This window comes from Lissotriton vulgaris, chromosome 12 (assembly GCF_964263255.1).
Source record: "Lissotriton vulgaris chromosome 12, aLisVul1.2, whole genome shotgun sequence".
NCBI classification, from domain to species: Eukaryota; Metazoa; Chordata; class Amphibia; order Caudata; family Salamandridae; genus Lissotriton; species Lissotriton vulgaris.
The window spans coordinates 254560938-254582851 of NC_141700.1; the positions used below are offsets into that span (position 1 = coordinate 254560938).

At 45.8% G+C, this 21914-nt stretch overlaps 1 protein-coding gene across 1 annotated transcript in view; it reads right to left on the bottom strand.

Moving 5' to 3' along the window:
• The window catches only part of DOK4 (docking protein 4), a 150261-nt gene that overhangs the window by 38633 nt on the left and 89714 nt on the right, over positions 1-21914 (bottom strand). Inside the window, exons 4-6 of the mRNA XM_086947787.1 lie at positions 12709-12828; positions 10841-11030; positions 2867-3008 (exon numbers count right to left, since the gene is read on the bottom strand). Coding sequence (XP_086803913.1) covers positions 2867-3008; positions 10841-11030; positions 12709-12828 — 452 coding nt within the window. The remainder of the gene's footprint in view (positions 1-2866; positions 3009-10840; positions 11031-12708; positions 12829-21914) is intronic.

The following is a 21914-nucleotide window of genomic DNA, read 5'->3' on the forward strand; positions in this document are numbered from 1 at the left end:
TCCTTCCCAGAACGGAATCAAGCATCCGAGGACCGGACCGGTTTCGAGGTAACACCTCTCATCAGCCCGGCTAGCTTGACTCCAGTGGTGTGGAGTGCCTGGGACCCACGTCTGGGCATCCCCAGTACACTTATAGCGAGTTTGCAAAAACAACAGGTGATGGACCGAATGAGGATCAATGTCACACATTCAACCCAGTCAAAAGATCTGGGTCCTAATCCATCGTTTTTTTGCACTCCACACCACCCTGGGTTAGACAATGGCGATATGCAAATCAGCTCTGACCCTGTGCCCCATGGGAACAGTCCAGTCCGAACTACCGGTCCGGTCCTCGGATGCTTGATTCCGTTCTGGGAAGGACATGGCTTTTGTAGTTCGGACTGGACTGTTCCCATGGGGCACAGGGTCAGAGCTGATTTGCATATCGCCATTGTCTAACCCAGGGTGGTGTGGAGTGCAAAAAAACGATGGATTTGGGCCCAGATCTTTGGACTGGGTTGAGTGTGTGACATTGATCCACATTCGGTCCATCACCTGTTGTGTTTGCATATTCCGCCCTAAGTGCGCTGGGGATGCCCAGACGTGGGTCCCAGGCACTCCACACCACTGGAGTCAAGCTAGCCGGGCTGATGAGAGGTGTTACCTCGAAACCGGTCCGGTCCTCGGATGCTTGATTCCGTTCTGGGAAGGACATGGCTTTTGTAGTTCGGACTGGACTGTTCCCATGGGGCACAGGGTCAGAGCTGATTTGCATATTGCCATTGTCTAACCCAGGGTGGTGTGGAGTGCAAAAAAACGATGGATTTGGGCCCAGATCTTTGGACTGGGTTGAGTGTGTGACATTGATCCACATTCGGTCCATCACCTGTTGTGTTTGCTTAGCTCTTTAAGCCACTGGATTGTATGAAAACGATCTACCTTGATCACATCCCTCAATGCTGTGGGGTAATGAGCCAATTCTGGAGTTGTACAGATTCGTCTCCAATACAATAATGGTCGTAATCTCTCTATGTCCACCACATTTTTTCTACCTAGGTCAAGAAACAACGGAGCAGTAGGGGTGCTTTGGGGAACGCCAACCAAACTACGTAAAAAGTTTCTCTCCGATGCTGCCAGTTGGCTCAAGTTTGAAAATCCCCAGAGCTCTGATCCATACAAAGTTGCACTTAATACTTTTATATGATAAATCTCCATAGCAGGTGTAATTGGCTTTGTAAGAGAGGATTTATGTTTGGAGGATAGGGCACCTGCAAGTTGATGGAATTTTAAAATGGCCATGTCCGTGTGACCTTTCCAACCCATATTGCTCTGAAGTAAAATACCTAAATAGGTAAAGGCCTCCACTTACTCTAGGGGAATATCATTCAGGATGATTTTGCCTTTGAAGGTTTTCCGCTGGTTCAGGGACATGAACTTGGTTTTTGAGGTGGTGATCTCAAGTCCACGCAGTTGGCAAAATTCCCCAAATGCATTGACCGCCTTCTGCAGCCCACTCGGAGTCCGCGAGATAATCAACGTATCGTCCGCGAACATGAGGACAGGTACCCGGATCCCCGCCAGGACAGGAGCATCTGTGGGGGAACTACGTAGGTGGTCCACTATACCATTTATGTATAGTGAAAACAGTGTGGGTGCCAAGACACATCCCTGCCGAACACCTCGCTCGACAGGGAATGCGTCGGTAACCTAATTCTTATTGTCCTGCCTCTGATAGTTCCAATTCATATTTCCCTTTTCCCCCGATTACTATCTTATAAGCCTTTTAACGGATCATTAACACTCTTCTACATTTTGGTGCTAGAAGATTCCTTTGGTCATGTAGGATAAAAGACAACGCTGTAGAGGTTAGTTAGACAAAAGTGAAACTTCAGCTATTCTGCTTATTAATCTGAAACAATTATGAAGGGTTTTGGAACTTATTTGCTGGAAATAAAAGAAAATTTGTTTTGGCGGGAGGGACACTAAATAGCAGGTCAGCTGATGGTTTATGTGTTACATTTTAATTGTGCCACAATCTCTCTAGTTGATTTCATTTCAGTGGTCCTGAACAGCAGGAACGTGATAAGCCGATCTTTAAGAAGATCAATGCAACATTTGATTACACTACACTCCTGATTTTTTCATTGTATGTTTAATGAATCAATCAACTGTGGGACTGTCTTCCTTCTTAGTTTCTAGGTGGCAGGTGAAAGCGGTACAAACAGACTTTCCTTTCCACAAGTATCTGGCACGCTTACTGATCCCAGGGCTCAGCCAGGCCCAAATTGGAGAAAAGCAGGATTCAATTCTGTTGTTTCTTCAGAAGAAGTTACAAAGACAAACTCAAGAGCCTAGTTATTCACTCCTAACTGTGCAGTCAGTACGTCGCCTTCATTGGGAAGGACTCCTCCTGCAGGTTGAGAATGTCACAGACACAAATGCAACTCACAAAGGTTCCTGATATCACTTCCATGCTCTGACCGACTAATCATAGCCTCTTTTATTTTTATAGTCTATTTTTTTGTTCCTTTTCCAGTCGGTCTGTCCCTTTCCGTGTTTTAAAGAGTGTGCATGTGAGGGAGTGTTTTACTCTCTGTCCCTGTTGAGAAGAAAATAAATTAACCAATTCAACTAAGGTGTCCCCAGCGTTCAATGCTCGTATAGAAAAGGAATGTTTCTCAAACAGGATGTACTATTTGGCAGGGTAATCATCCATGAGACTCTAAGAGAATGATATGAAAGTATGGCACCTTCGTGGGTATGCTGGGAACTGGCATACAAGTTACAGGAGGGAGATTTAGGATAGTACTCTTTAAATATGAAACCCCACTATGGGCAAGGGTGGACAGATGGGTATCTGGGGAAGGTACATAGATCTGACACTCACCCGGGCATTCTTTTCCATCTCCAGCAGGACACGTTTGTGCTGTTCAGCGATGGCCAAGGTGGCGCTGTGTACGCGCTGGTAGATCTGCTCACCGTCCTGGGTCTGAAAGGTGTATAGCCCCTCTGTCGCGTCACACATTCGGCTGAAGAGTAGAAGATAAAACCAAATTGAAATAAGGCAAAACATGCATCAGATATAGCTCATATAGGCAACCAAAAAAACAGAAGTTCCAAATTTAAAATTCAAGAATGTTAGTGAATAGTATCACTTTCATATCCTCGTTGGGGAGCAAAAAAGGGCCAATGAGAAATGGCGTTCTTCATGAATTATTAAGAATGTCATTTGAATCCTGGGGCAGAGAGGTCGTCACTTTAAAAAAAAAAAAGTTCTCGTTTTTATTAAACATTCCGCAGAAGAAGAAAAAAAACACATTGGTATGCAGTTATATCATCTCATCAGATCCACCATCAATATTTGTTTGGCACATTTAACAATCATCCCTTCGCCATCATAGTTCTTACAATTACACGTTTCCTTAATCCCCCTCACATTTATCCCCGCAATACTGTACAACTGGTCACCTTTCCCAGTTCCACCTTGAGGCTCTGCCTTCTCGTACAATTCCTGAAACTGACACTCACTATCTATGAACCTTGTTCTAAGACCTGACAGTCCTGACTAGATTGCGTGTTGCGTTCCTCCTGCTGATGGAGGTATTGTTTAACCCAGGTTGGACCAGGGTGCGCCTAGTAAGTGCTTTCAGTGTCGGAGGCAACCATGGGTTAGCTAAGATTGGCAGAGCTGGTGTATATAGTGTCGCCCCCTCTGTCTTCCTGAGGAGCTTTTGCCATGCCCAACAGGTAGTAGACAATGTTTGTATATCATGTGGATCGTGTGGGATCCCCCTAGGTAAGACCGGATTCAGTGGGATTGGGCGAGCTAGTTCTCTTTCTGATTTAGCGTAGAATATTCACGTGTCCAGGTGGCACAAGTGGCGAGCATAGCCACATTGCGCCACAAGGAAGTACAGCTGCAGATCTGGTACCCCAAAGCCCCCCTATCATAGGGAAGAGGGAGTGTGTCCCAGTTCACTCTAGGTTGCTTTCCCCCATATCAATTTCGTCGCAGAGCTGTTTAAAAAAGGTGTTCGTAAGTGGAATGGGTATGTTTGAGAACAGGTAAAGCAGACGAGGTAGCACCACCATTTTAATAATAGCTATCCGCCCAGCCATTGATAGCGGTAGCTTGACCCATCCCTCCACCTGTGCTTGTTGGTAGGCCATCACTGGGCTATAATTGAGGCACAGCACTTGTTCTTTGTCTCTGTGCAAGAGAATTCCTAAATATTTTGTCTCAGCTTAACACCAATGTAGTGAGAATTCTCTGCACGAGCGGTCTCGTACATCCGTCAGGGAGAACACCTCTGATTTGCCCCAATTAATGTGGAGACCGGATAGGGCTCCAAATCGTGTTATGTCCACTAGTAGGGGCTGGAGGTTGACCTCTGGCGTTCTGACGTATAGCACCACATCATTCGCGTATAAAGTCACTAATACTGGGCCATACTTGAACTGGAGGTCTATGCAAGTGGTCCTTCTGGAAATACCGTATGAACGGGTCCTTTGCTATTATAAACAGCAACGGCGACAAAGATCATCCCTGCCTGGTGACTCTAGTTATGTAGAAGGGCCGTGTGATTGTACTATTGAATCGGATATGAGCGGAAGGTGCAGTATATAATAACTTAATCAAGCCCCCGAAGCCCTTCGGAATGCCCATCTTAGCCAGCACTGTGTGTAGGAAAGGCCACTCCACTGAATCTAACAACTTTTCGGTGTATAAAAACGCTGCTACTGCAGGAATGGTCGGATTTAATCTATTAACTACAGAGAAAAAGGTTCTTAAATTTAATGCTGTAGACCTAGGTCTAATGAATCCGGTTTGCGCTGTTGCGATGATCTGTTCCATAAGCAAGGACAATCTAGTCGCCAACATCTTTGCTAAAATTTTGTAATCAAAGTTAAGTAATGAAAGCGGTCGATATGAACCACACTTTTCGGTGTCTTTGCCAGGTTTTGGTAACAGGAGCAGGACTGCTTCTCTAAACTAGGTTTGAAGTATTCCTTCTTCTAGCGCTTCTGCATATACCTCTAGTAGGTGAGGGGCCAAAAGACTCTTAAAAGCTTTATAAAAGGCCCCAGAGAAGCCGTCGAGGCCCGGGGCCTTGGAGCCATCCATGGCCTCAATAGCCTGTTCTATCTCGTCGGTTGAGAATGGTTCACTTACAAACTGTCTATGTGCGTCGTGAAGCCAAACCATAGCTATCTCCCTTAAGTACTCCTGAATCTCGTCTGGACTGGCAGTTGCTCTTGCAGAATGGAGGTCTATATAGTATTGCGATAATGTCTGCACAATGGCAGTCGTGCCCATTGAAACCGTTCCATCCTGCTCCTGCAGTTTAGTAATGTAACTCTGGTTATAATGTGGTCGAAGTAGTCGGGCAAGCATTCGACCCGGCCTTTCCCCTTTCCATACCTACCGGCTTTTGCATATTTCCCAGGTAAAGTGCCTCCCTTCTGCTTCTTCAGTATATTCTGCTAATAAGACCTCCCTGCGGTGCATATATGGTGCATAATCTCGGGATGTCCCTGACATGTTTGTTCGGTCTAGTTTAGCTAGTTCTTATGCCAGTCTAGCAAGGCTACGTCTCAGGTCTCTCAGCACCTTTGTGTGTGTGGAGAGGCATACCCCCTGATGCATGCTTAAGAGGCCTCCCATAAAACACTCTGTGTGACGGGCAAATTATTTAACTATGGCTGTATGCAGTTCCTCTCTGAAAACTGTGTCTCTCAGCGTCATAGAGAGGAACCTCCACTGCTTCTCAAACCCTCCCTCACCTGGTACTTGAAGTGGGAAAATCACTGGGGAGTGGTCTGATAATGTGCGGGGTAAGTGTGCCACTGCTTGCACCCACGGGATAGTCGGTCGTGATAGTAATCAATAGTCTAGCCTTGTCCATGTATTGTATTGTGCATAATGTAATTATTCAGTGCCCTGAAGGTTAAGGTGTTGCCATGCATCCTTTAATTCCCAATTATGGCAGAGTTCTGTCAGTACCATATGGGAGCGGGGTTTATTAACTGAGGAGGCAGAAGTGCTGTCTAATCTGGGTTCTAACAAGATGTTCAGGTCCCCTCCCAGGAGAATATGATCCGCCTCCAGAGTATCTATCTGTTCATAAATGGCTGGGTCATCTGTATTTGGGGAGTAAACCTTATTCAGTATAACCTTGTGTCCCGCAAGAGTTCCTGTTACTAGGATGAAGAGCCCTTCCGGGTCCGTGTGCATGGCTGTGTGTACAAAGGGCAATCCTTTATTAATCAGTATTCCTACCCCTCGACTGTATGAGCTGTAGTTCAAGAAGAACCTATGGGGGCCCCAAGCTGAGGTGAATTTGGGAAGTGCGGCAGGTGATAAGTGTGTTTCTTGCAGATAGACAATGTCAGAGTTATTCTGCCTTGCACATTGGAGCACTAATCTCCATTTCTTTTGATTGTTAAGGCCTCGTACATTTTATGACATCAGGGCGATTTTCGTGTTACGGCGTATTTCTACCTTGTGTGCCATTGTGGTTGTTCTAACATGCTATACCTGGTCTGTATTGATGGTGCATATGCCGCTCAACTGAACTAGCGAAACTGCATCTTTTAGCATTCTAAACATTTCTATCCCATCCCCCCCTCCCCACATAGTGGCTGTCCACCAGGTGCTGTCCCTATATTTCCTAGGATCAACTGTTGATTCATACAACGCCAACAAGGCGAACTTCTCAATTACATTACCATTGTGAACCCACAGGGGTAGTGGCAACGCCACGTGGGTGTCCTGTGCACTAGCATTAGTCTGATACATTAGTCCCTCTTTAAATCCCATCTGCTTGCTCAGCCTCGCTTGTCGAATCCGCGGTTCACTCCACTTGCCTTTATCTCAAGTCAAATGTTCACTTACTCCTCTCACAGCTCCTCAATCAATTCCGACAACCTAACTCTTTAACTGGCTGTGAACAAGTCCGCACTTGTGCCCGTTTGGGCTCCTTGAGTCGCTCCTCCTGGGGAATTGCCACCAGGCAATTTGCTTGTCCCCGCGTGCTGCTTACAGAAGTGTTGGATGTCTTCAGGGTTGTCAAATATTTTTGTTTTCCCCATTCACATCGACTTTGAGTCTCACAGGGTATATAATCCCATAGTGCAGGCCTAGTTTCCTCACTACAGCCTTTGCTCCAGAAAACTTGTGCCTGCCATCCTGCACCAATGCAGTAAAATCTGGGTATATTGAGACAGTTGATCCCTGCCAGGTCATGTTCCCTGCTTCTCTGGCGAGTCGCAGTGTTGTATCCTTTTTCCTTGAAGTTTAGAAGTCTTGCCATTATGGGCCTTGTGGCATCCAGGGTTGGATCGTGGCCCCAATGTTCTATGTGCTCGCCCCACTACAAACGTGCTTGTGAATTGTTCGGACCCAAACAGATCAGTCAGTAGGCGCTCAAAAAACTGGTATAATCTCCTGGTGTTGGTGGATTCAGGAATTCCCATTATGCGCACGTTACTGTGGCAAATCCTGGCCTCTAAATCTTGCTTCTTGGCGGCAACTGTCTTCAAGATAAGCTCAAGATGCTGCACTCACTTCGCGGTCTGGGCAGCACCATCTTACAAGTCTAATATAGGCCCTTCCGCTGTGTCCAGGCGGGTGTCATGGCGATCTATACGTTCCTCCAGCCTGTTAAACCTAGTGTCTAGCGTCTTAAACTGTGCTCAATTCCAGTAGGAGTGCAGTGGTATCCGAGGGCACATCTACTCCTGTCACGGCAGTGGACGCTTCTCCTGCATTCCACTAGCTTGCCTACCCTCCTGGGTCTTAGGCGCTTCAAACTGCAGTTGCCGCTGTTTTCGATCTTTGCGCATCATTCCCGGAAAGCACAGTCTTCCCCTCACGGGCAATTGTTAGTGCATAGATTCTGTGTGTGTCCCCTCCGCTGTATTAGGCTTCTGCCCAGCTGTTGGCATAATGACATGTCTTTCTTACAGGGGAGTCCATTGGTGTATTTTGCAGAGAAAAGGGCGTCACAGTTCACAATTCTGACAGTGGCTTTCTAATGTGCGACTCTTTTAACTCTCGACTGAGATGCGTTCTCTCACAAGGATAATGTGTAGCCTTCGCAGTTTCCTCCACATTGTTCTAAGTCAGTGGGGCCACCCACTGTATGTGCCTCAGTATTCGAGTAGTGGCAGTGTCTCTTATCGTTTGCAATTCCGGTAGCTTCTACCCTGTCTCACTGGTGGTGGCTCGCTCTTCCACTCAGGTTACTCTTAGCCTCATAGACCTCCCCCCTCTCAGATCATATCCAGGATCCTTTGCACTGTATGCGCCTCATTAGATGGGTTTTGGCAGTGTCCTTAATATATATGATGCTGTTATATGCTGCACTGTCTCACAGCCTGAGTTGCGCTCTCCCCTTCAGTTGATTTACCGCCCGCGGTCTTTTCCATCTGGGTTTCTGGCAAGGGGAGAGCTGTGGCGAGGTAGTCATAGTGCAGATACCGCGCCCACCAGGGGTTTCCCAGACTCAGCAGTCATATTGTACCTCTTTGCGTCCCCATGGCCTCAGTTTTGTCCTGCGTCCAGGTGCCCGCTGCTTTGCCCCACGGGGCCTCCATGGGATTCGCCACATGAGTCTATCACTCGGGGGAGACCGCGCTGATGAAGGAGGTTGCTATCCCCACTGGGCCCACTTCTCTAGGTGGAACACCACTACTGCGCTCCCGCGTCTCAAGCGTGCAAAGTTCTCAGGTCCTGGGCCCACTGGTGTTCCACTGTATAAGCTGCAGGGGTAAGGGGGGGGGGGGGGTACGTTGCTTATTTGTAAATGTTGCTGCTGTCCTGGGGAGTCACATTCGTCACCGCGGCTCAATTCGGAGAGCGGGGGCATCACGCCCTTGTCGCCATTTTGTCTCCCGATCGCCGAGGAGTTCTTAAGGTGATTACTCGGTCAGACGGCAGTGCAGACAAGCACCGGCATGCTCAGTGGCCGCACCAGTTGTTCCAATTTCAGGAAACCTGCATTATGTGGGTGATAATGCGGTTTAGCACAGCTTTATGGATGATGTGTGCATGGCTTCCACGGATCTTCAGCTCTAAGTGGCCATTACAGTCGCTGGTCCGGCCACGTCCCCCAAAGGTCAACACTTTGAGATTTGGTCTGCGCTTAAATTGTGTAAGGGGTGGCCTACAGCATTCAGTTTTGGGGCCCTGTGCTTATTTTTCATCATTGGACTTTGACTAAGAGCGAGAAAGCAAAAAAGAGAAAAGTAATTAAAAACAGACAATATAAAGAATCCGCAAGAGTGAGCTAAAGAGACAAGAAGTGTAGGATAGTAGAAGAGGTGGGATAAGACTATGCAACCTTGGTATCTGCTAACCCCAATGGCAGCAAGCTAAAGAAAACTTGGGGCCCCTGCACTTTTGATTAATTTTTTTACAAATTAAGTGCTAGGCCCATAGTAATCATAATTTCTAGAATTGGGTAAATATTCTGATTAGGTTTGATATGAAGTTCAACCAGTAGCACTGAAACAAATTTTCAGAGTTGGGATGCTGGCGTCATTGTCATGTCACTGAAGTCATAGGGTATGTGAAAAATCTGAACAAGTTTAGCAAATGGTCGGAGTCCATTCAGCAGAATAGTAGTAAGGTTGGTATGTTGACGGTGGTGCATTTTGGATCACACAGTCACAAATATATTACGGTAGCATGGTGTGGTAGGGCACTGACATTTAAAGGCAGCACATTTCCATTTAAATAGCCACAAAATTCACACTGATATGCAATTTTGCTGATAAAAATATATGGCCTATGAATGATAATGTGTGGAAATCGGTTTTCATCAAATATTTATAATTTGTGCATCACTAAGTAAAGTGTCAATGCTTTGATCCTATTAAAATCTTTGTTTTCATCACACTTCACAATTACAAAAAACTGTGTTTCATTTTTGCTTTCCTAACTACTGATATATTTGTACAGTTCATTTACAGGTTTTTAAATGTTCATTTGTGTTAGAAAAACCTTTTCTCCCGTTTTTCCTTTCACCCTCCCTCTATCCAAGCAGCGTTGTCAGATATTTCACTTTACAAAATCCTCTCACTTTGCAGTCAGAAAGAAAAGATCAGTCTCTGTTAAAAGAATAAACAGCTATTTGTCGGAAAGACATAGCCTGAAATTTGACCTCTGTCTTTGAAGGCACAGCAATTGTGTCAAGATGAATACAAAATGTAAAGGCATCTTTATTGTTCATTCACCTGAACTCCAGTGTGGTTATTTTGGAGGTGTTGCAGCCTACTTCTAGAGCCTATGAGATTAACCTGCTGTTTCAGTGCTCAGTGGAATACTCTGCAGCCTAGACTTTGCACTGGAGCAACCTATCTCCAAATGCAGCCTAGACCTTGCCCTGGAGCAACCTATCTCCAAATGCAGCCTAGACCTTGTTCTGGAGCAACCCTTCCCCAAATGCAGCCTAGACCTTGCTCCGGATCAACCCATCTCCAAATGCAGCCTAGACCTTGCTCTGGAGCAACCTATCTCCAAATGCAGCCTAGACCTTGCTCCGGAGCGACCCATCTCCAAATGCAGCCTAGACCTTGCTCCGGAGCAACCCATCTCCAAATGCAGCCTAGACCTTGCTCTGGAGCAACCCATCTCCAAATGCAGCCTAGACCTTGCTCCGGAGCGACCCATCTCCAAATGCAGCCTAGATCTTGCTCCGGAGCAACCCATCTCCAAATGCAGCCTAGACCTTGCTCCGGAGCAACCCATCTCCAAATGCAGCCTAGACCTTGCTCTGGAGCAACCTATCTCCAAATACTACACCAGCTCTAGGATCCGCACATTTCTTGTATATTAAATGGAAGGACTTGGTGTTACCGTCCAGCTTCGAATGTGAACCTGGTGGCATCGCGTCCATAGCGGCGCAGGGAGCAAAGTGGCCAAGACACCAACTTCGTGCGAGGGTTGTGGGAGTCCCAGAGGTAGATGTTTTCATGGGTGATTTGCAGTTTGCATTCGCCGTATACGTCCAGGGTGGGACACGGCAAGAGGAAGACATTGAAGCGTTCTGTGAAAAACAAGAAGGGAAACGAAAGTAAGTGTCATACAGAAAACGGAGACAGCAGTATGACCCAGATGAGTGGAATCGTGTAGAAGATAAAGGGAATGAATAGAGCAGTGGTGGGCAGGAATGACTGAAACAAAGGGATGGAGAGAATGTAAGAAAATAAGGGGTGATTAAGAAGTGGCAAAGACGGGAAACGGTGGGGCAGGAAAATGAAATGGATTGGGGAAAATTGGAGCTGTGGAGAGAAATGGGTCAGGGAAGAGTGAGGGATATGAGAGTGGAGAAAGAAGACAAGGGAAAGGGCTGCCTAGGAAAGAAGTAATGTGGATATGAAGAAGGTGAAAGAGACAGGCTGACCAGCAGAGACAAATGATGAGACATTCAGCAAAATGCATTTCATGTGACCGAATAATGTTCAATAAGGATGGGGTGTCCGTTATCTAAACTATTATTAATACTCTTGCCCTAATACTGCCTGCCTCTACCGAAGATCCTTTTACCCCTTACTCTTTAGTCTCTAGTCCTGTTACTGCCTGAGATCTGCCTCTAGTCCTGTTAGGCATGAGCTTTACATCTGATCCTAGAATCCCCGGTCTCTGTAACCTCAAAGTTCAGACAGTCTCTTGCCATAATACCCCTAGCTATGAGACCGGCTCGGTTACACCCCTAACTGTGTTTATAGCCCCGTTTCCTCCTGAGATATTCCTCTGTTCCCTTACCCTACGGTTTTTATCTCTAGTCCTGGTTACCTCTCGCCCTTTTTCGCTCCTTGCACTTCTGGACCCTGTCTCCGGACATAGCAGCCATTTGTCTCTAGCTGGATTCGCCTTGTTCTGCCTTTGAAAATGTTAATGTACTGACGTCTATTTCTACCATCTCTCTAACCCCATTACGCCCGGAGATATGTGTCTGTCCCTTAGTAATCTCTGATCTCTGTCTTTGGCATAGGGCTTCATTTGGAGCCTGGCATTCACCAGGGCAGCCCGAGGCTCCCCAGCTGAACAAGGCTAGGCCTCCACTTTCCTAGCAAAACTCTGCTAGATTTAGAGATCCCCACCATACTGGCAGGGATATCACTGCTGCAGCTCCTTTGCAGGCAGAGATCCTTTACGAGTGGACACCATGTTTGATGCAGCCTTTTGGCAACAAGCTTCAAGAGCAGGTGTTGGTTTTCAGAATACAAATAGCAATGGCCTTGACACGTAGCACGTTTCTCCCTACGTGTGGCGGCCATTTTGTGGTTTCCCTACCATGGACACCATGCAGTGTAAGCCTTGCCTGGTGGTCCAAGTTAAGGAAAACAAATTAATTTCACCACACCCTCACGGGCACCACTGGGACCGGGTGGCCCAGAAGCAGATGGACTGCCCGTTGAGGAGGTTAGAACAATGGAACCGGATCAGGGTCCACCGGTGTAAACCCAGTTTTTCTCAACCCAAAATCGAGTGAGAAACCTTAACTTTCACAGGGACAGAGCACCACTGGTTTCCAAAATATTCTAAATGACACTTCTTTCACATTCGAGCTCTCTCTTTGGCCTTGTTACCCCTGAGCACTCCCTCTGGCTCTGCCCCCCCCCCCCCCTTATATCCCTGCTTCAGCCCCACATTTCCCAGGACTTTTAACCTCTACTTCCCTTGCCAAGGCCCAGCTTTGGAGTTCACTGCTCATCGCTCACCTGTTTGTTCACATTGCACTCCGGGGGCCAATAGGTCTGGCTCCCCCATGCTGATATCATTGACTCGAGCCCCCAGGCACTCCAAGTGCAGCGTCTTGTACCAGTCATCAGCTTCCAGCTCTGGGAATGAAAACAAACCTGGTCACTCTCTGCTTCTGTCACTGCATAACAACACAGCCACGCCTTACACAGACTAGACACAACCTGAGCACTTACTGGCCACAATATCAGAACATAAATAATCTTACAATTCCTTGACTATGGTCACTGGCATTAAACGTTATATCTGTCTCTTCCTTGTCACTGATGTAAACAGCCTTCTCCTTTTGGGACACCGACTCTAAATAGACTCTTCCCTCCTTGGTCACTGACTAGTCTCTCACTGGCCACTGGAGATAAAGCTATGCCACTTTCTGGTAATTTTAAAGTCAGTTCCACCACTCCTTGCCAGGGTTACTGATTATAAGCACAGTCCTGTCATTCTCTGTCATGGTAATTTTCTGTATGCTCATCTTGTCCCTATCCAACCGCCATCGCCCGTTGTAAATATAAACCTGACTTTGCCAATGGCGGATAAGGGCCTAATCTCTCCGTTGTTGTTGGCTGTAGCATTGTGTAACAGAGAAGAAACAAGCATAGGTCTTGCTAGTAGCATATTCATATATATTTTTCTTATGCGGAGCACACATAAATTGGGTCATAACAGCAGCAACAATGGAGTTCATTTTAAATGACAGGGTCACATTTTCCTCTTAAACTTAACAAAATGCTGTGTTTATTTTACATTATTATCATCAGATAGCAGGGCCTGATAATGAGCAGTACTCAGGCTCCAGCACAGAGGGTAAGAACTGAAGCACTGAAGTTTTAAACTCTTAAATAAAAGTCCTTGTCAACTCAAAATTAGAGCGTGAGAACAAAATAAGATTTCTGAATGCTTTTAAATCAGACAAAATTAGAATGAAAGTTACCTTAGCGATTAAGTTAACTCTTCATTTTAATGTTCTCCTGTTCTCTCATTTCAAACTGTTGCATTTACAAACAGCAGGCATCTTGCTCTCAGTGGCCAGTAGGCACTTTGCCATAGTCCTCCACTGCCGCATAATTTCAGTGGCCTGAGATCACTTTACAGTATCACTGATTGTAAGTAGAGGTTTACCTGTTATCAGTTTAATCGATTAAAAAACAATCCTGCCATCACCTACATGGTCTTTTTTTCCAGACACAACACTGACTCATCACATCGCGTAATTGACTATAAACACGTAACAGTGACATTTCCTGTCACCATCACTGATTACTGTAGGATAGTGCCACTTTTTGTCATGGTCACCTATACTATTTTCCACTTGTACTGATGTTTTTCGACTGATGTGCACTGGGTTCCTGCTAACTAGGCCCAGTGCCAGTGCTCTTTCCCTAAAAACAAAGTAAATGTTTTAATTGTTGAACAATTGGCACACACTTTAGCACCCCTGTACGTCCCTAGTAAATAGTACCCCTGGTACCTAGGGCATGTGTACTAAAGAGGGTCCCTAACAGCTGCCACATGCATTAAGCCACTCTAAGGGACCCCCTTACAAATTGCATGCAGACTGCCATTGCAGGCTGCATGACATGATACAAACCAAGAGGGGAAAACTCTGCATGACATGGTACAACCCAAGGAGGAAAACACAACATGGACACTCACTGTGTGCCATGCCAAATTCCCTGCATATAATATATGCAGTCACCCCTACAGCAGGCCATAGCGCTCTAAGGCAGGGATCATTATATTTTAAATGAGTAAATAGTACCCCTGGTACCTAGTGAATGGGTACTAAAGAGGGTCCCTAACAGCTGCCACAAGCATTAAGCCACTCTAAGGGACCCCCATACAAATTGAATGCAGACTGCCACTGCAGGCTGCTTGACATGGTACAAACCAAGAGGGGAAAACTCTGCACGACATGGGTCAAAACAAGAGGGAAAACTCTGCATGACATGGTACAAACCAGGGGGGGGGGGGGTACACACAACATGGGCAATCACTGTGTGCCATGCCAAATTCCCTGCATATAAAATATGCAAGTCACCCCTACTCTAAGGCAGGGAGCATTATATTTTAAATGAGCTATCTGCATGGGCAGATATGCCCCTATGATGTCTAGTTATATTACTAGACATTGCAAGTGAACAGGGAAGCCATCCTAAGGTATGTACTGGGCACTGGTCATTACGAGTTACCCAGCTACATAATAGCTTCACTGAAATATATAGTGTTTGTTATCAAACACCTTTTCTTAATAAATCCATGCTGATTTCCAAATTGGATTTATTATGACAGGCACCCAGAGGGCCCCTTAGAGGTGCCCCCTGAACCCCACTAGTCTTCTAGTGTGCTGACTGGTATCATCCAGCTGCCACCACAGACGAGCTTCTGACCCCCTGTAGGTGAAAGCCGGTGCTTTCTGAGATCAGGAAACAATGCCTGCCCCGGAGACTTCCTCCAGCAGGTTGGCTAGTAAATCTGCATGCCAAGGCCAGAGGCTTCAAAGCCTCTGCTGCCTTCGATTTGCAACCTACGCTTCCTCCAGACCTGGAGAATGCCGCCCCTGCCCTGAGGCTCATTTGGGACCAAGACAGATGGGAAATTAGCTATGCAAAAGGCATGCTGCACCTCCAGGCTAGTCACACCCCTAATAAGGGCTACCATATGTGCTCCATGAAAGAAGGCTTCCACCATCTTGTTTTTAGTGGTATTAGGAACTCAGGGACACGGTTATGCCCACTCACTAAAATAAGTGGTCATATAGTGGGTGTAGTGACCCCAGCGTAAGTAGCCTATTGGCTATTACCCTTCACGGCCCTTAATGCCCCTAAATGTAATATTTAGATGGCCCCCTGATACCAGGAACCAAGATTTACCTGTCTGTAAGAAGGACAAAGAAGAGCAGAAGACTTGAGAACTGTAGACCAGCAATGAACTTGGCGCAAAACACTGCCTGGCTGCTACTATCCAAACAAACACAAAGACTGACTCGTCCAGAAGCAGAAAAGCCTCCCCAAACACTTGGAGGTCTGCCCAGCACTTTATCGATCCAGCAATATCTCCCTTGGAGTGGGGGAGCAATTTCCCTGCACCAGCATGCACCAACTGCATCTGCCCACTCCACTGTTTTAATGACCATTGATTCCACAGAGGAAGCAAGTCACCAGGAAGAGGTCATCGAGTGTCCAGGAGGTCAGCCCCATGTATCGACTCAGTCTTGCAGACGCTGAGCCTACTGGGAGCCTCTCTGCACCAATTCCTGGGGTATCGGAGCCAGCTGTAAGCACCAAGGCTTATTTGTGTTCAGTCGGAACACCACCACTGCTAAAACTGCACATTGAGGGACTTCGAGGGAGGCCAGCTCCACACTTAGAGTGGCACTGCTGTGTTTTGTTTTAGCTCTTCTGCAGGTACACTGTGAGAGCCTCTAACACACCGACGCACCAGACAAAAAACCTCTGCACCCGAGCTCCCCAGCCTAGGCTCAAGTAAACCAATGGTGTATCTGTGGACCTGAGACCCTCAAGAGCTGAGCCCACCATCGGGACATCCCAGGGCAGGTAAACCTGAACTGCTGGTGCTTTCTTGGACACTACTTATTTAAGTCCAGAAGAAAAGTCCTGCAAGTTGTCTGTAAGTGTACCTATGCAATGAATGTTTCTCCCAAAGGATAACATTACCACGTTCGAGGTGCATACCTCAAATCTGACAGCTGTGATTTCCAACTGTTTCTCCAGTAAAAATCTATAACGTCTAAAAAACGTACCCGATTTTGACGATTATGGTGTGTAAAATGATATATTGAAATCTGAGATGCTGATTCACAGAACTAACTTAAGACAAAATCTTAAACTTACTACTTTTGGTATTCACAGAAGTTAGGATTTTGTCTTAAGACAGACTTAAGACAGACTTAAGACTGAAACCTAACTTAAATCTGTCTTAAGACAAAATCCTAACTTCTGTGAATACGAAAAGTAGTAAGTTTAGGATTTTGTCTAAAGTTAGTTCTGTGAATCGGGCCCTATGTTATTTTTAGGTCTCGCCTGCATAGGCTGCGCATGCGCAGTCTTGCTGGCGAGATTTTATGTTTTTGAGGGGCTATGAGTATCGGGCTTTAAGCCCCGCCTCTCTTTCCCATTGGCCGGCGTCACCGTTTATGCTAAACGGTGGCCAGCCTTTGGGAAAGAGCTCTTTGTGACCTGCTCTTTTCTCTTTTTGAGCCGTCCCACTTGGACGGGCTCAGCTGACTTCCTCCCGTCGCAAAAGGATTCTTATCTTTGTGGGGCCATGTGTTTCAAACACATGGCCCCATAAAGACAAGCTCCACACGTGTTTGTTTTTGCATCTGGCTTTCACTTTAAAGTGAAAGCGAGATGCAAAAATAAACCGTGGTGGGAAGGATTTGCTTCAGACGACTTAAGTTGTTTGACTTTTTGCTATCCCTTTTCATGGACAGGAGGTTTACCCTCCTTGCCCTTTGCTAGACCCTACCATATCGGTGCCACCCCCGTGCCCCACCCTCCCCTGGGCTTTCACTTACAATTTCTTTGGCTTATTATTCACATCGTAAAACAAAAAGTCACTTGTGAGTCACTTCACGGGCGCCAAGTGCTACACTTTAATGTGCACAGAGCCTGCTTTCATATTTAAAATAAAAGAATACTTTTGCTTCTCGTGGGGGGAGGTTTACCTTCCTCACCTTTTGCCGCCCCTACCCCATCAGTGCCCCCGTGCCCCCTCCCCCCTTTCAAGGCTTTCACTTTTCATCTCTGCAGCTCGCTGTGAACGAGCTCTGGCTTCCACGGTGCTGAGGAGGCTGGGGCCTGTGCTGCGCAGAGAGTAAACTCCTTTCTGGCTCCTATGCCCCGGTGTCGTGCTCCACCTTCGCGTTGCTGCAAGTACCCCAGGAGCTCTTTGTATTTGTATTTGTATCTGGGTTTTGTATCGCGCCAACTCACCGACAGGTCTCAAAGCGCTTCTGACCAAGTACAGCAACAAGAAACAAGAGGAAAGTATAGAAATCGACCTAACTACGGGGATGTAAGCGCGTCCTTGAAAAGTAAGGTTTTCAGGGATTTCCTAAAGCGAAGAAGGTTGGATTCTCTTAGGGTGCCACGGCGATATTTATAGCAGTAAAATAAATACATTTACTGTGCTCAGCCTTCGAAACAGAGGCACCACGGCTGCAGACTGCATTCATGCCTGCTCAATGTGACTGGTTTTCAGAACTTACATAAAATTAGAGAAAAAATGACAGCTTCGAGCACCTGAAGGAGGTAGAATACATGCCAATACGATATCAAGCATTTGCAATACAATAGGTCTTTTATTACTGAAAGCTTGAGCTATTGGCATTGCATTATTATTTGCAATGGCAATAGCTTAAACGTTCAGTAATGCAAGACCTATTGCATTGCAAACGCTTGTTTCTTTAACAGGCGATCCGAAAGGGACGGCAGACTGAGAAGTGAACTGGCTTCGCTGACCGATGTGAGACAAGCTCTCGAGGCGGCAGATGTCAGGGGAACAAAACGAGGGTCGCAATTGTTGCACCCAGTACATATAAAGTAGGTCTGCCGGTGTATTTTCTCCAGCTATACATCCGTTTATCAGAATCACAGGTGAACTGTAGGCACATGGCATGCAGCAGAAGAAGACTGTGCAGACAGCCAAGCCCTGTCACAGACTCGGGTGCAGACCGAATGCTCACTTAGCCTGCCAGAATGCGAGATACTGACGTTGGACATAGTGTCTTTGACAGTGTGACATATTGGCCCCTTGTGATGGTCATTTAAAGAAGAGGGAATTGGTTAACCTCCACTGGCCTCATCATAGAGCCATTCATTACCAGTAACGGATTGGTGACGGTACAACGCGTACCGTCACAACGCGTGCTGTTACAACGCGTCCCTTACAACGCAAGTCGTTACCACGACTTGCGTTGGGGGCGCGGATATCGAATAGTATAATTTACTATTCTAACACCAGTCCCCGTGGACACTAGGGAAGGTGTTAGAATAGTAAATTTACTATTTTTAATCTTCTAGCGCCCTCCAGCGCAAGTCGTGGTAACGACTTGCGTTGTTACGGACGCGTCGTAACAGCACCGCGTTGTAACATCCGCGTTGTAACGGATGTTTCCCCCAGTAACAGCTTGTGAGCGGCCAAGCATTCTGCATGTGCAGGTAAAGCTTTTGGTACTCTGGAGGGCGGGAGGTCAGCTGCCACGCACAAGTCAGTGAAACATTATACCTCAATTCTGTATTCACTAGCCGTGCTTGTCGAAGTACAGGTAAAGACCAAACACATGCAACATTGCCACAGATCGGTCTCAAATTGAAGAGGTTTTGGGGCTTATGCTGTCGCACGCTGTGCATGAAGGGACGGCAGGATTGTTATGTATTGGCAGGACACCATCGCTGATATAAGGGACACTGCCCATTCTTGTACCTGCTTGTTGCACCAGTCCATAGCATGGGTTAATGATTGGAGTCTATTTGTGCTATTTTCCTATGGTTTTTTGCACATGTGTTTACTATGTGGTAGAGTATATCTTTGTGAAAATATGCTTATTATGTATTACTGATAAAGCTGCGCAGCAAGCAAGCAAGCAAGACGAGTGAAGCAAGCGCGATGGTGCTGCATGAAGACAGGTCATGGACATGTTTTACTCCTCTGCAGTTATTATGTTGAAGGGTTCACTGGCGCACTATATTCCCGAATGTGCACTGTCTAAGAGGTGTTCTTCTGCTGACACACTGGTCATATTTATAACTGCAATAACATGTACTTAAAGACATGCCTGTGTCAAGTTTATTTTGAAAGGGTATACAGAGTATTTCATGAAGCTATGTACACATACACATACACATACAGACACACACCTGTTTATAAAGAAACGTTCTTGCCATCACAGGGGTTGTCACTACACACGTGTGCACTTCTGCCTGTGCATTTATTACCAGTGCTTTGATGGTGGGAACAGGCTATTGGCTGGGCCACTGGAATTATGATTGTTTGGCAAGGTATTTTTCACATAATTTTGAATTTGCTGCATCTGCCACACAATCCATCATTTGCTGGATAATGTGCAGATTTCAACAACAAAAAATTGTCTCTAGCTCAACCGGTTCAAAGTTACTAAAAACACAGCAACACATGCTGCTGCGCAGTGGAACAGTCTTTGCAAAGATTCACCGGTCATCTTTTTGTTGCTTATTGCTAAATATTAGTGTTAAATCATATCTATTGAGGGGCAACATGTAACCAGACAGTGTTAACAAGTGTAAAAATACGACAGTATTGAAGTAATACGATCATCAAATGTGCCACATAATTTGCCTTTTCTTACTCCATAAGTTATTTGACCCTGCCGCATAATTTGGCCTTCCCTGCCACATAACTACGGGTCTGTCCCAAACATCCTGAGAATCCAACCTCTAAGAAATGTCTCTCCAAAATAGATTGTGGATTTTTCAAACCGATACGGGATCAGTCGTTATTCAATATATTTTTAAGGCTCTTTCAGTCATGCCACTTAATTTTTTCTGTAGGAACATCTTATCTTTTTGCCATACTGTTCAGATCAAAACTATTTATCATTTTCCTCAGCCAGAGAATAATACCTCATCCAAGTCTCCTTAGTTGTGTCATCATCAGGATTCGACAAGGCACACTCTGATTATGTAACACCAAGAAGAACAAAGCCCCAGACGATTGGTCTTCCCTTTCATGCGTAAGGCCACCAGGGGCAAATATTCCTCTAACTTGTGTGCTTATCAAACCAGCCTTGACGTACAAAAAGCCTACAAATTGGCCTGTCTAAAGTGTTAAGAGAGGATTATCCACAGGTAAACATCACAGGTTTTACCCAAATTCTTACAGGGGGGATTTAGGGCCTGGAACGTCCATTGGTGGGGCTCGATTCCTAGCAGTTGAGATTAAGCCGGTGGAATGTCCAGAGTCCAATTATGCAGCGGAATGACCAGGAAATTTGATTTATATACATGAGATTGAGGCTGAAGAATATCCAGGCATCCCAGTTCTGACTGATAATTTGAGACTCTGGAATTTGTAAGGGAACCGGTACTAGTAGGGCGTAGGCGCTTAGATATTCGGTGTACGTGAGACTGAAGTGTAATTTCCAGGGGTCTGAATTCTTATAAAAGAGACAGAGGCTTTGGTTGTTGCGGGGGCTTAGTGTCTAAGGATGAGATTGAGGCAGTGTGGCGTTAAGGGGTAGGTGCAAATGAGGCTATGGAGTGTCTAAAAGCCTCTTGTTGCGCAAATGGCAAAAAATTGCCTCTGTATAATTCAAAAATGGCTGAAATCTAAGCTGGAACAAAACATTCCATAGATGGGCATGGGACCTTTTGGCTTGTGGGGGCACAGTATAGAAAACAATTGGCCTCTGTTTATTGTTTTATACCCTTGAATAACATGGAAAATCATTGGGTCCGCCTTTGTTTGGTCCTCAATTCTCCCTTGGAAGCTCGTTCAGAAATCCTCTGCTTCAAATCTTGGGGAGACTTTGCAAAGGACTTTGCTCAGTGCACATCTGGATGTTGCTTTCACGCCTCTACCACTGCAACCTGAAACCACTGAAAATATTGTACTATTAAATAGTACACAGTAGAAGTGATTTTGGGGAGATGGTTACTAAACACCAGCAAGAAGAGTAAATCTTGTTTAAACCTTGAGTGATCTCCTCCCTTTAATGAACGAGAATGATTTCTTCTGCAATATGTACAGTCACAGTTTGCCTCCATCTTAGACAGGGAGATGGGGCATCTTTACTTACAATGTTTAATTAAAATGTTTAAACTTTATTAATCTCTAGTGAAATTGGAATTACAGCCTTCAGCCTTAGAACACAATGTGAACGTTCTGAACATTTTTGACAGACATACTTTTCAATCAATAGCAGTCTTTTTTTTCTCAGAGGGAAAAAGTAATGTTCAGCACATTTTACAAACACTTGTAAGAACGCAGCAGTTTGAGCTTTTTCTCCAATTGTACGGAAGCTGTTAGTGCAAATGAGCATTGGTTAAGAGAGCTGGCTAGAACTGCGACGGTATATTGAACAAGCATTTGTAAGGCAATAGGTCTCGCATTTACGCTTACGAGAGTTTAAGCTATTGGCATTGTAAATGGCAATGCGTTTTATTTA